The sequence below is a fragment of the Geotrypetes seraphini genome, chromosome 19 (genome assembly GCF_902459505.1).
Source record: "Geotrypetes seraphini chromosome 19, aGeoSer1.1, whole genome shotgun sequence".
NCBI lineage: Eukaryota > Metazoa > Chordata > Amphibia > Gymnophiona > Dermophiidae > Geotrypetes > Geotrypetes seraphini.
In genome coordinates, this window is record NC_047102.1 from 23,242,729 (window position 1) to 23,257,818 (window position 15,090).

Consider the following 15,090-nt stretch of genomic DNA (forward strand, 5'->3'; position numbering starts at 1 on the left):
TGCCTAGGGCCTGAAATGGTCAGGTTGGCCCGGTGAAGGAGGGCATCAACATTGTTTTTTCCAAACAGCGATGGGCCCCTCCAGCATTGATTGGGAACGGGCCCCCCCTCCCCCCCGAATCAGCAATGCGGGTCCCACCCCGATCGGCAACACAGCCCCCCCCCCAATCGATGGAAAGTCAGACAAGCAAGCAACGCGGGTAAGAAAGGCAACGGGAACTGTAATTGTGCAAGCGGTGCTGCTTGCCCAAAGCTTCCCTCTGATGCAGCTTCCTGTTTCCGCCTGGGCGCATGGTGGGGTGGGGCAGGGCAGGGGGCCCAGTGTACTTGTATGCCTAGGGGCCCTCGACGAATTAATCCTGCCCTTGTTCTACAGCATGGAAAACAATTACAAAAAAAAAAAATTTATTTATTTCAGATTTGGTTTCACCTAAGATCCAGCTCAGAGCCAGATTTGTCCTTACATGAAGATCGACGTCAATCTGTGAGCCGCCAGCCATCATTCACATATTCCCAATGGACTGATGACAAGATGGAAGAATTTCTAGATTTTGAACCTGTGCCAGACACACCGGTCTTTGACTGCCTGATGGATATCAAAGGAGACACAGAGCCAGCAAGTTTGTCGGTGAAATCGGTAGGACTGCAGGAAAGGTAGGAGTGTTCATGTGCAGTCATGTTTTAAAGGCCAAGAAACTGACGCCTGGGCCAGATACCTGAAGGGGTTGATATTCACAACATTTTTGCAGTTAAAAATGGCTTTTCACCACATAGATCTTTCTGTTTTAAAATCTCCCACAAGTAAGTTTTGTTGGAGGTGTAGAAGGTTTAGAGTCCTTTAATTACCATTTATAGTATGATCCATTAGCAGGGCAGGATTAACACTTAGGCAAACTCAATACAGAAAAAAAAACCCCAAAATTCTTCTATGCTATTCCTTGCAATAAGAAAGAATAGAGACGAGTATAAATTTGAATGGAATTTTGTACTCAATTAATCCTACTATAAGAATTTTAGGGGTTATTTTAGATCAAAATCTCACAATGAATCAAATACAAATGCTTTAGTAAGGAAAGGTTTCTATATGTTGTGGAAATTATGGACTGTTAGACCATATTTTGATGTTTCTTCTTTTAGACTGTTGGTACAGTCATTAATTTTAAGTATTTTGGATTACTGTAATATAGTTTACTTAGCGGGTTATCAGAAAAATCTTCATAGACTCTGCATCATACAAAACACAGCAGTCCGATTAATTTTCAATCTGAAAAATATCAGATCATGCAGCACCTTATTACCAAAATTACATTGGTTACCAGTTGAGGCCAGAGTCAGATTTAAGTTTGGTTGTATATGCTATAAAATCTTGCATGGTTTAGCACCTGATTATCTTGTAGACCATCTTTTATTCATTAATTCATAACGCCCAGGCCATAACTGTAATTTGTTTGCTCTTCCATCGATAAAGGGTTTATATTTTCAACAGCTCCTATCTTTTCAGGCTGCTTCCAGCAGTCCAGGAAATTATTGAAAACCTACTTATTTAAGACATTTTTGTAATTTCTAGAACTTTACGGCCTTGCGATATAGAAATTATTATTATTATTTTCAATTTTCTTGTCTTCTTGCAAGTTTCAAGTTTATTTAGTATTTTGATTACCTCGCATAGTCCAAATCCAATGCGAATTACACAAGTTCCAAAATTATTTTTTAAAAAAACATTATAAAACTAACAGACATAATATTCATTACCAATACAATATTATATGTAAAGGGGGGAAGGGGTAAAAACAATAAACATAAATACAATTTTTAAAAAAAATTAAGAGTAAAGATAAAACCTGGGAAGGGTTAAGACACAAATACTGGCTTTATTCTATTAAATCATCTACCTGAATCAATTGTAGAGTATGACCAATCTATTGGAAAGCGTCTTTGAATAGCCAGCTCTTTAGAAGACTTTTGAACTTACTAAGAGATTTTTCTTCTCTTATATTAAGTGGAAGTGAATTCCAAATTTGTGGAGCTGTGACAGAAAAAATCATATCTCTTTTAGAGTATAAAACTTTTAAGGAAGGTACTACTAACAGGGCTTTATCTACAGATCTTAAGGATTTTATGGAGGAGTATGGAATTAGATATCTTTCTAAAAATATGGGAGCTTTATTTATAAGTGTTTTATGTGTGAGTAGAGCTATTTTATAAGTGATTCTATAATTTACTGGAAGCCAATGTTCTTGCAGACTGAAGGAGTAGCCTAGTAGTTAGAGCACTAGCCTGACCCGGAGAGAAGGGCATGGGGGGATGGGGTGTGGGGGCGCCACCACCCCAGGCACCCCAGGCCACTGGCCCAAACATTGCTGGTTGGGCTGAGAACTTTTCAGTGGCCCCTTGTAGGTATTTTCCTGTCCCCTGAGGATTTATAATCTAATTTTGTACCTTAGGCAATGGAAGTCTAAGTGGCTTGCTCAAGTGGAATTTGAACCAGGCTTCCCTGGCTGTCGGGCTAGTACTCTGACTGCTAGGCTACTCCTCCAGTCTGCAAGAAGACAAGCAAACTGATTTTTTTTAATTGATTGATTTATTAAGTATAGTTCAACATGAAACTTACAATTTTGTTAACAGCATAACTGTAGTAAAAAAAGACCCAATATAGGCCCCCTTTTATGAAGCCGCGTTAGGCTTTTTTTATCGCCAGCCACGGAAGTATTAGCTCCAACACTCACAGGAATTCTATGAGCGTCGGAGCTTTTCCTGCCATGGCCAGCGATAAAAAAGCCTAATGTGGCTTCATAAAAGGGGGGGATAAACATAAATACAATGAATGAGGTAGAGTTAAAATCAGTAAATTGAAACTTAAGAATAGGACTACCATGAAACAGTTTCAAAAATATATTTATTATTATACTTATTATGAAATTCAAATAGCAGAGATATAATATTGTCAGCATAATACTTATGGAACATCTAATAAGCATACATCAGAACATTCAAATATCATAGATATAACACTAATGCTTTTGCTACAATACAAGGGGCCAAGTGTAGTTATTAGATGAGGACAAGATGGGTGATATAGACCAGTGGTGTAGTAAGGGGGTGGTGGGGGGGACCGCCCCGGGCACCGTCTTGGTGGGGGGGGCACCAGTACCTCTTTGCCCCCCACATCACGCTTGTGCCCTCCCTTTCCCGCCTCCCCCATACCTCTTTAAAATCTTCGCAGGCCTGGCTCCCTCTGAAATCACTTCCGGATCACAGGGACAGGAAATGAGGTCAGAGGGAAAGCCAGCACAAGCAGCAGGCTGGAGAAGCTGTTCGTGCTTGTGAAGATTTTAAGAGGTACGGGGGTGAGAAAGGAGGGCATGAGTGTGACGTGAAAGGAGGGGAGAGGATTGGTGCGGAAAGAGCGAGAGGAGCTGGAGAGGAGGCTGTGTGTGTGCCAGGTGCCTCCTGTCCTCGCTATGCCACTGGTACAGACTCTGTTGGGATAAACAAATGGAAGGCTAAACTCAAAGCAAGTTGTTTATACAGTTAAATAAGAGATAAGGAACTGACTTGATTACAGTGTGTGCAGCAAGCTAGTCCAGGTGCAGAATGAGTATGTAGTCAGTCACCCTATATATTGAAGGCTTGGGAGAAGAGCCAGGCTTTCACCTGCTTCCTGAAGTAGAGAAAGTCTAGAATTAGACATAGCCCCTCTGGGAGAAAATTCCAGAGCACGGGGACTGGCCAAATGTCTCCCTCCTGAAGCTGGATCCCTTGGCAACACCAGAGTAGTTTGCTGATAATTAAGGAAGTTATTTTCACCATTCACTGCCTCTGGTAGAAAACAAAGATGCCAAGGATGAACTGCTCTGACTATGAGATTTATAAGAAATACAGTTATTGGACTAACAATGTATTTTCTGAATAACTTTTGAAGGCAGCCCTTCTTCAGATCAGAAAAAAACAAAGGGATTAAACATACCCAGAACACACCTGGAGTACTGTGTTCAGTTCTGGTCGCCGTACCTCAAGAAGGACATGGAGGTACTTGAGAGGGTCCAGAGAAGAGCAACTAAGCTAATAAAGGGCATGGAGGACCTCTCATATACTGACAGACTGAAAAAGCTAGGGCTTTTTTCCCTGGAAAAGCGGAGACTTAGAGGAGACATGATAGAAACCTTCAAGATCATGAAGGGCATAGAAAAAATAGATAGGGACAGATTTTTCAAATTAAGGGGATCAACAAGTACAAGGGGGCACTCAGAGAAATTGAAAGGGGAGAGGTTTAGAACGAACGCCAGGAAGTTCTTTTTCACACAGAGGGTGGTAGATACATGGAACGCGCTACCAGAGGATGTGATAAACAGGAGCACGCTACAGGGGTTCAAAGAAGCTTTGGATAGGTACTTCGAAGACAAAGGGATTGAGGGGTACAGATAAGAGTAGAGGTAGATTATAGGGATGGGATTAGAGGTAAGTTACAAAATTAATCAGGGACCACTGTTCAGGCACTAGGCCTGATGGGCCGCCGCGGGAGCAGACCGCTGAGCAGGATGGACCTCTGGTCTGACTCAGCGGGGGCAACTTCTTATGTTCTTACATAAGGATGATTAAAATCAAAATAAATCTTCCAAAAATTAGCCCTCCCTCCCTCTTACTAAGCCATGGTAGAGGTTTCTACCACAGCCAGGAGCGCTAAATGCTCCAATGCTCATAGAATTCCTATGAGCATTGGAGCATTTACCACCCTGGGCTGCGGTAGAAACTTCTACCGTGACTTAGTAAAAGACAGCTTAAGCAATCAAATAAATTAAATTAGGAGCCAAAACCAAATACTAGATCCACTGATCCATCTAAGTGCATTGCAGTCAGTGGGGGATGCTGCTTCAATATTGTTTTCAGTCACTAGGGATTTCCCTGAAGTCCTGCAGAGCTTGCCTATTCCTCACTATTGGAAATGAAAGAGTGAACATAGCCTCCTCACTGGTGGAGGACTCACACTAAGTTTGGAACCGTGATTAGGTTCATTATCTACTACTACTTTTCATTTCTATTGCGCTACAAGACATACGCAGCGCTGTACATTAAAATATTCAAGAGACAGTCCCTGCTCAGTAGAGCTTATAATCTAATCAATCAGACAAACAGGACAAGTAAAAGATTAGGGAGTTTCTCAGGCATGGGTGCTTTACAAGCGATTGGGAGTTAGGAGTTAAGAGCAACCTCGAAAAAGTGTGCTTTTATCCTGGACATCTATCCTCTGTTCTAACCCACAGCATTGAAACATTATTTAAATAACCGTCATAAGGCCTAACTTAAAATCTATTTTTGAAACCTCAAATCTAAGTTCTCAGGAGAGAGAATTCCACAGCACAAGAGCAACTGAACTAAACATAAGAACATAAGCAGTGTCTCCGGTGGGTCAGACCAGAGGTCCATTGTGCCCATCAGTCCGCTCACGCGGCGGCCCATTAGGTCCAGGACCTGTATAGTAATCCTCTATCTATACCCTTCTATCCCCTTTTCCTTCAGGAAATTATCTAATCCCTTCTTGAACCCAAATACCGTACTCTGTCCTATCACACCCTCTGGAAGCGCATTCCAGGTGGCCATCACCCTTTGGGTGAAGAATAACTTCCTAGCATTGGTTCTGAATCTGTCCCCTCTTAATTTTTCTGAATGCCCTCTCGTTCTTGTAGTTTTTGAAAGTTTGAAGAATCTGTCTCTCTCCACTTTCTCTATGCCCTTCATGATCTTGTAAGTCTCTATCATGTCCCCTCTATGTCTCCACTTTTCCAGGGAAAAGAGCTCCAGTTTCTCTAATCTTTCAGCATATGAAAGGTTTTCCATACCTTTTATCAATCTTGTCGCTCTTTTCTGGACCTTCTCGAATATCGCCATATCCTTCCTAAGGTACGGTGACCAATACTGGACGCAGTACTCCAGATGCGGGCGCACCATCGCCCAATACAACGACAGGATTACTTCTTTCGTTCTGGTTGTAATACCTTTCTTGATAATACCTAGCATTCTATTCGCCTTCTTAGAGGCCACTACGCACTGTGCCGATGGCTTCATTGTCTTGTCCACTATTACCCCCAAGTTCTTTTCTAGGGTACTTTCACCCATTACCAGCCCTCCCATCGTATAGCTATATTTCGGGTTTCTGTTTCTTACATGCAAGACTTTACATTTCTCTACATTAAACTTCATCTGCCATCTCGTTACCCACTCTCCTAGTTTGTTCAGGCCCTTTGTAAATCTTCATAGTCCTCTTTAGTCCTAACTCCACTAAATAGTTTGGTGTCGTCTGCGAATTTTATTACTTCGCACTGCGTCCCTGTATCTAGGTCATTTATAAATACATTGAACAGCAGCGGTCCAAATACCGACCCCTGTGGAACACCACTTGTGTTTCTCCTCCGGTCAGAGTAGTGGCCCTTCACTCCTACCCTTTGCTTCCTACCCGCCAACCAATTTTTGATTCATCTGTGTACGTCTCCTTCCACCCCATGGTTCATCAGTTTCCGTAGTAGGCATTCATGGGGTACCTTGTCAAAGGCTTTTTGGAAATCTAAGTATACGATGTCTATGGGGTCCCCTTTATTCATCCATTTGTTAATTCCTTCAAAGAAGTGCAATAAGTTTGTTAAGCACGATCTTCCCTTGCAGAAGCCATGTTGGCTTGTTTTCATCAGTTTATTCCTTTCTAGATGTTCGTCGATGCTGTCTTTTATCAGCGCTTCCACCATCTTCCCCAGAATCGAAGTCAAACTTACCGGTCTGTAGTTCCCCGGGTCACCTCTCGATCCTTTTTTAAAGATGGGCGTAACATTTGCTAACTTCCAATCCTTCGGGATCATGCCTGTTTGCTGTAGTAGTTCCGCTATTTCTTCCTTTAGTTCTTCCAATACCCTAGGGTGGATTCCATCCGGGCCCGGAGATTTGCCGGTTTTTAATCTATCTATCTGCCCTCAGCTGCTTTCAAGGCATGTTGCTTAGCCAAAATAGTATCTTTCAAACTTCAATATCTTCAAATAAAGCAAGTCAGTTGCTGCATACAGCAGACCCTTTGTCTGATTCACCAATCTCTAGATTTGTAATTTGGGGTTTAGATGGAAACCAAGTCTCAATTAAGCCGGATATATAACATAGTAACATAGTAGATGACAGCAGATAAAGACCCGAATGGTCCATCCAGTCTGCCCAACCTGATTCAATTTTAATTTTTTAATTTTTTTTCTTAGCTATTTCTGGGCAAGAATCCAAAGCTCTACCTTGAGCTTAGATCCCAGCAGTCTCAATCCACGGATCTAGTAAAGAGATTTATTGCAGTGCACAACGGATGGTTTTCCCCAATAAAAAGATCATCTTTGTGATCACGAGCAACATGAAAGGGCCAGGTCATATTACTCTTACTTTATTTTTCAGTAATAGGGATCAGTATAATGCCACTGCAGCTCTTCTCACTAGACCCTGCAGAAACTAGAAAGAAGTATACCATGCCAACTCTTGGCATTAAATCATAAGAACATAAGAATACCCTTACTGGGTCAGACCCATGGTCCATCAAGCTCAGTAGCCCATTCTCATGGTGGCCAATCCAGGTCACTTGTACCTGGCCAAAACCCAAGGTGTAGCAATATTCCATGCTACCAATACAGGGCAAGCAGTGGCTTCCCCCATGTCTTTGGCCATGAATAATTACCAAGCAGCTGTAAATTAGGGCCCCATACATACAAAAAAAACACCAAAATATTTCTGGATAAAAGCACAAATCACCAAAACGACCGTAAACAAATAGCGACCTCACCTTGAGTATTGTATTCATTTCTTGTCCCCTTATCTCAAAAAAAATATAGCGGCACTAGAAAAGGTTCAAAGAAGAGCGACCAAGATGATAAAGGGAGATGGAACTTCTCATGTATGAGGAAAGACTAAAGAGGTTAGAGCTCTTCAGCTTGAAAAAGAAAGAGACGGCTGAGGGGAGATATGATTGAAGTCTACAGAATCCTGAATGGTGTACAAGTGGATTGATTTTTTACTGCATCAGGATTTACAAAGACTAGGGGACACTCGATGAAGTTACAGGGAAATACTTTTAAAACCAATAGGAGGAAATATTTTTTCACTCAGAGAATGGTTAAGCTCTGGAATGCATTGCCAGAGGATGTGATAAGAGCAGTTAATGTAGCTGGTTTTAAAAAAAGGTTTGGATAAGTTCTTGGAGGAAAAGTCCATAAACTGCTGTTGAGACAGTCATGGGAGAAGCCACTGCTTGCCCTGGATCGGTGGCATGGAATGCTGCTATTATTTGGGTTTTGCCAGGTACTAGTGACCTGGATTGGCCTCTGTGAAGACGGGATACCGGGCTAGATGGACCATTGGTCTGACCTAGTAAGGCTATTCATATGTTCTTACAAATGCAATAAACAACAAGATATCTTGATGAAGAATATTCTTTAACTAAGCCCCTGAAGTAGTTTCTGACAACAAAACCTGCGGTGTTGGGCGTCTGTATTAGGGAAGAGTTCTTTTGTTCTCCTAATGGACTCAGCTGTTTTCTGAAAACAATGGTCTATGGATTGCCAGTTCAGCGTGTCTTCCAGCAGCTCGTTTCATTTGGAGGCCTCCCATAACTCAGAATCTAAGTACTGATTTTGATGCATTTTTCACAGCTTTGAAATTTTCTAATGTTTGTTGCAATTTTAAAGTTTATTTGAAGCAATTATATTTCGTTATATTTGGAGAGACTATTTCTTGTTCCTGATGAACTTTTGTTTCCTAACACTATAAAGAATGTCATAAATGGCAGTGAGATCAGCCCTATAAACAAGAAAACTTTTCACCTTCTAAAGCAGCATTACATGACTGCATGCTTAGGTGAGGTTTTTTGGGGGGGGGGGTTTAAAATCTGCCCGGCACTTCCCAACTACTGGAGTTGCCATTGAAGCCTACTCCAGCCTTGATCCTGATCTGCTTTTACCATTTATGGGACCTGGGCCAAAGAAGCCTGCCCAGCATTGATGTTACTTCCCAACATCTGAAACTGCTGCCAAAGTTTGCTCCAGTTTTGAGTTCATTTAAGTCTTGCTTTAATTAGATTCCATCCTCTTTCTATATATTGCGTTCCTCTGTGTTTATCCCACTTATTCTTGAATTCTGTCACCATTTTTGTCTTCACAACCTCCAGCGGGAGGACATTCCAGGCATTCATTACCCTTTCTGTGAAAAAGATAATGTTAATGGTGCTGATGTGAAATACTGCAAGATGACAACTCTACACCTCAGGAAATTTCATGCTATTAATTAAATATTTACTAATGTTAACAGTGTCTTAACACTGCTTTTAGAGTGGATTGATTTTGTTACGTTTACATCAGTTGTACTGTGATATCTTTAAGTACAGGGAAATCTAACATATCGTTGATTAAGTCTAACAATTACAGTTGTGTCCGACTTGAACCAGTGATGGGGAGGATTTCATCAAATTCTAGAATGTTCCATTACTGATGTCTGAACAACTTCTCTTACCTTTAGGAGAGGTTCCAATGTTTCTCTCACACTGGACATGTGTACACCAGGCTGCTCAGAGACTCCCTATGGGTATATGATGTCGCCCAGAGAACAGTCAGCCCGCGAATATCTGCAAGCTGCCACCAATGTTCTTACTGAAGAAGAACTACACGAGAGAGCGTTAGACTCTTTTGTGCTACAAACTGAGTTTTTTGTGAGTATTTCATGGACATGCTTATTAACTGAAAAAAAAAGCTGTCCATAACCCACAGCATCTAAGAGCCATTCACTTTCACAAAATGATTCTCTCATACAGCTCTGCTTTAAAATAATTGCTTTTGAATGCTTCCAGCTATCGTTTTCTTTGCAGCCTCTAGTATGGTTCTAAATATTAATGAATTCCTAACTGGTACTCCTAGTTCAGTGATCTCAACCTCAAACCCTTTGCAGGGCCACTTTTTGGATTTGTAGGTACTTGGAGGGCCTCAGAAAAAAAATAGGTAATGTCTTTTATAGAAATGACAATTTTGCATGAGGTTAAAACTCTTTATAGTTTATAAATCTTTCCTTTTGGCTAAGTCTTAATAATAATAGTGTCATTTATGATCAAGTCTTAATAATAATAGTGTCATTTATGATCAAGAAATTTTACTTTTGTGATTATGATAAACATAATACCTGGCGGGTCGCATGTGGCCCCCGGGCCCTGAGTTTGAGACCACTGTCTTAGTTGTATATGCATGTTTTTCAGCTGAGTATTTAGATACACTATGGACTGAGACCATATTAGCACAGAACCTCTTGCCAGTTCCAGAGGATGTAGAAGTTAAGGACAGCTGCCATATTTGGAATCATCAAACATATGAAAGTACAAGTTATTTGCTGCTTTCATAGTAAATTCAGCCTTTGGTTTGATTTCTTCAGCTTATATAGTCTAATGAGAATTGATGAGAAAAGAGAGAAAAAAAAATCAAAATGATTATTCTTTTTCTTCCTCCATTTCATTCCATTGCACCAATCCATTTTAGTGAAACATTAACAATCCCCCTCCCCCTTTTATGAAGCCACATTAGGCCATGGTGGTTTTAGCTCCAATGCTCAGGAAAACTCTATGTACACCGGATCTATTACCACCGCGGCCAGCGATAAAAAAGCCTAACACAGCTTTGTAAAATGGGGTAAATTAAGGGGTCCTTTTAGTAAGGCGTGCGTCCATAGGATATAATGGACACGTTAGCACGCATTAGCATTTAGCGTGCACTAAGATGCACTGGCACGTCTTAGTAAAAGGACCCCTAAGGGCCTCTTCTATCAAACTGCAGTTTTTAGTGCAGAGAGCCACGCTGAATGGCCCGCGCTGCTCCCAACGCTCATAGGAACTTTATGAGCATCGGGAGCAGCGCGGGCCATTCAGCGTGGCTCATCGCCCTAAGTCTTTTCTCAAGAGCCTTTGAACCACAGAGGTTTCTTCCTTAACATTCTTGTAGGCAACATCTCTGGATAATTCCTTGTAAAAGGTGTAACAGACAGCCTAAAATAGTGTTTTTCTCAGAACCAAGATGGCTGCTGAGTGGACACTTATAGACTACCTTCCCTTTCCTAATGGCCTTCCCTCAAGTATCCTTCTTAAAGAGGCATTTTACTTTTTCCAAAATTGGGGAATTGCTGTGGATGTTGCATGTACAATCTGCATAGATTCAACATATGGGTACTTCATACAATGCACAGAGGCTTAGTTCTCTGTCAGAAAGGGGACAAAAGTTATTTTGGGTGTCCTTAAGCTCACTTTCAAAGCACACAGACTTACAAAGTTCCATATGTTATTGTGGAGCTTTGTAAGTGTATGTGCTTTGAAAATGAGCATCATATCTCATAGAAAATATATTTTCTTAGCTTAAGGGATCATAGCATTTTATATGAGTGCTCTGCGAGGGGGTGCTGTAAAGTTTTCAGCCCAACCAACCAGCTTCTTAACTTCTGAGCGTTATTTTGCCACTGTAGCTGAAAACAGTGTTATCTTATTTTGTTAAGTACCAATTTGCAGAAACTAAATTCTATGTTTTTGACATTGTTTTAGATCAGTGATTGAACCATATCCACATCATTCTTTTCTTGGTTGGGTTGAGACCTTTTCAGCACTCCCTCGTACATCTTCAGGGCATGTTCTTAATATTGATCCAAAGTCCAGAAGACAAAACTACAAAAACCAAATAGCACCAAAAGATTCCACAAAGGAAATGAAGTAGCAAAACAACAAAAAGAAGGAACAGAAGATTGGATGTACCAGTTTGTAGTTTAATAAGCGTCCAAATAACTTAAAAACAATCCACAAAGGGTGTATATAGTCACAAGAACATTAACAATCCCCCTCCCCCTTTTGAGGAAATGTCCAGGGGTCTGGACAGCTTTTCAAAACCAGGCACTTTGTTTGGGTTTTGAAAAGCCTCCTCAAATCATGTCAGGCAGGCAGCGGGGGCAGGACTGGAGGCAAAATTAGGGTGTTATAGGACAGGGATGGGCGGGAAAATCTGGCAACCCTAGATAAAGGAGACAGAGAAAGATGTTGGCCTCTACTCGAAGCCTTGTCACCAGAAGATAATTAGTATGCATTTCTGATTTAACCAATTATTTCAATCATTTTAGAAACAAACCCTTTTCTGGGAGGGGCTCAGTTTGCTTTCATAACCTTTTGTGTCCAGCAGGCTTTGGGTTTATTCCACATTATATTCCCTGCCTTTTCCTAATTCCTAAGTATAAGCAATAGCAAATAATGCATTTGAATGAACTACAGAGTATTTAAGAGCAGTGTTTTAAAGATGTGCTCATGCATAATGAGGTATAGAAAGGAAAGGGAGAGGTTGCACCAGTGTATATCAATGTAACTAATAATAGCACATAGCTTGTTTGTTCATTCAGGCATTAACCGTGTCTGTCTTCTTACAGGAAATCCCAATGAATTTTATTGATCCAAAAGAATATGATATTCCAGGTTTAGTAAGGAAGAATCGGTACAAAACAATCCTCCCAAGTAAGTGTTGAAATGTGATTGATGTGTTATATTTGCCCAGTCGTAGCTATGTAAAGTTGATGTTAGCATGTAATGTAATTTATGATGTTTAGTAAGCCAACAACAATTTGAATATAAAGAGTCGTATCATAGGTGCCGAGCAGGAACGATCTTTTCACAAACAGAGTGAAACATTTGCTTCAATTAGTTCTATTCAGTGGTCATCTAGGTGATTAGTGTGTTGTATCTGGACACCTTTTACAGCAGTGGGTTGCAAACCTGTCATGGGGGAACCCCCAGCCAGTCAGGTTTTCAGGAAGGAGTGAAAGAGGTGCATGCAAATCTGTCTCGATAATATTCATTATGGATAGCCTAAAAATATGACTAACTGGTGAATCCCTCAGGGTAGGTTTGAGAACCACTGTTAATATTTATTTAAAACATTTTTAATCCGCCTTTCTCCAAGGTGGATTTCAGGATTTGCACAACATAAAGATCCTGTACATCAGCAAAAATTATAAGATTATACCATCTCAACCGCTCACTTACTACATTACGTCAATCAAGATCTAATAACCTGCAAAAAAGATGATGTTCAGAAAGTAAAATATTAACTCAAGAAGTAGAATATTAGCTTAAAAAGCTTGAACAAACAAATGGGTCTTAAGCAACTTTCTTATGCAGTAAACATTAAAAAGGGAAAAACAGAAGTACAGTGACTTAGACTTCTCCCTCCATATTTGCGATTTTTAGTTTGCTGGCTCCTCTCCCCCAATTACATCAGTTTGCATAGAGGGCTATGGGTCCGGATTTTAGTCAACTAAAATCTGGTATCCCTAGATTATACACAACAATTGTTTTGGTTCTGCTACAAGGAGTCAAGATCCTCACAAAGCTTGACCTCCATGAGGTTTAATATCTCAGAGGAACAATCTTGGTTGGTTTGTTTGACCTTTGATAACCATTGTGACATTTTCTGCTGTACAGACTTTTCTCCAGAGGGTTTACTGAGTACAGAATTAAGTATAGTTAAGGAAGCCGAGTTCCTTTGTTTTGGGGCTAAGACTGCATTGATAAACACTACAAAGCAAATCATGATAACTGCTGTGGCAATTGCAAGAAGTTGACGGAGCATGGCAGGCAGATTGGCAGATAGAAGGCATTGAAAAGAAAATCTCAGATGAGCCAGTACACTGAAGGTGGCAGCAGAGTCCTATAATTTAGAAATGACAGAATGTGACAAATTATAAATACAGCAGCAAGCTCTGGAGGGTGAAAGTGGCAGCGGGTAGCATTTGGAAGAGGTGGAGAAAGAAGACTACAAAGATATCCAAGCCAGGACAAATTGTCATGGTCCTAAGGAAGGCAGGCAGACAGAACAGCAATTGTTAGACAACTAATTGCTAAAGACCATGGTTGATTCAAGTTTTAAGTTTAATAAAAATTTTATTAATTACCTAGGGAAAGGGCTGAACTACAATAAAGTCAAGAAAAGAGAGCAAAATAGGGGAAAAATACAAGAGGGAGGAGAAGGGGTTTCTTTGGAGCTGCCTGTTAAGAATTTGAGGAAGGGAGACTAACGTCAGTGCTCAAAGGCGTCTTTCTATAGGAATCCATTAATGTATCAGTAAGAAAAAAGTTTTCTGCCATGAAAACTCAATGATGTTCATCAAGTTGCTAGGACTCAAACACGAGTCGATGGCACCTAACAAGAAAAAAGAAGAAAAAAAAAGAGAAATGTAGAGGAGAGGACCTTGCTGGCAACACTGAAGACCTGTTATTTCTTGACTTGTGTGATTGGCATGTTGCTATAGGAGGATAGCTTAATGGAAAGGTTGCAGTTCAATAGAACTGGTGTGTAGAAGGTTCTCTGGTTCAGTCCATAGTTCAGGGTAAGGGAGGGAAAGAACCCTCTGAAGCCAGAAGAAATGCTCTGAGTCAGTATTCACTTTTTTTTCCTCTCCTTCCTTCCTTGACTGAACAGCGGGGGCTCATAAAAATGAGGTGAGAGAAACAGGGTACACTGGTAAAAGGGGAAGGAACTTGCCTGGCGCTTGCTCAGAAGAGGAATCGCTAGGCACAGCTCCTCCTGCCTGCAGCCACAGCTGTCCCATCTGCCCAGCTGATGGCAGCTCCGGAGAACCAGCAGAGGGAAAAGCGACAGCTGCTGACTTACCCCTGCTGGCTTCTGAGCCCCACCTGATCGGGACTTCCACTGCCAGCGGAGCCGCCACCAGCTGATCGGGGCTCCTCCAGCAGGGAAAGTCCCAATCAGCTGGGGTTCCAGAGCCAGCAGGGGAAGCCCTCCCCCCGAAAAAAATCCCTAGTAGTAGTAGCCAAACCATCCCCATCAAAGACGCGGGCTTGCCCTTTCCAGCTCAAGGACATGACCCTCCCTCCCATTTGGCTGTAACAGTCCCCCAACACCCATGCCCCCACTAATCCACCCCCATCTCTTATATAGAACAAGAGGAAGGAAGCCCGCTCCCTCCTGCCTCAAGGCCTGCCTTTTCAAAATGGCTGCCCCTGCCCAGTGGGATGCACCAGGCAGGTCAGGGTTGCCATTTTGAAGAGGTGGGCTCT

The 15,090-nt window shown here is 41.4% G+C and overlaps 1 protein-coding gene across 6 annotated transcripts in view; it reads left to right on the forward strand.

Moving 5' to 3' along the window:
• PTPN5 (protein tyrosine phosphatase non-receptor type 5) overlaps positions 1-15,090 on the forward strand; it is a 268,730-nt gene that overhangs the window by 204,744 nt on the left and 48,896 nt on the right. For all 6 annotated transcript variants that reach the window (XM_033928824.1, XM_033928825.1, XM_033928826.1 and 3 more), the window contains 3 exons: positions 418-653; positions 9,525-9,714; positions 12,444-12,528. In XM_033928824.1, coding sequence (XP_033784715.1) covers positions 418-653; positions 9,525-9,714; positions 12,444-12,528 — 511 coding nt within the window. The remainder of the gene's footprint in view (positions 1-417; positions 654-9,524; positions 9,715-12,443; positions 12,529-15,090) is intronic.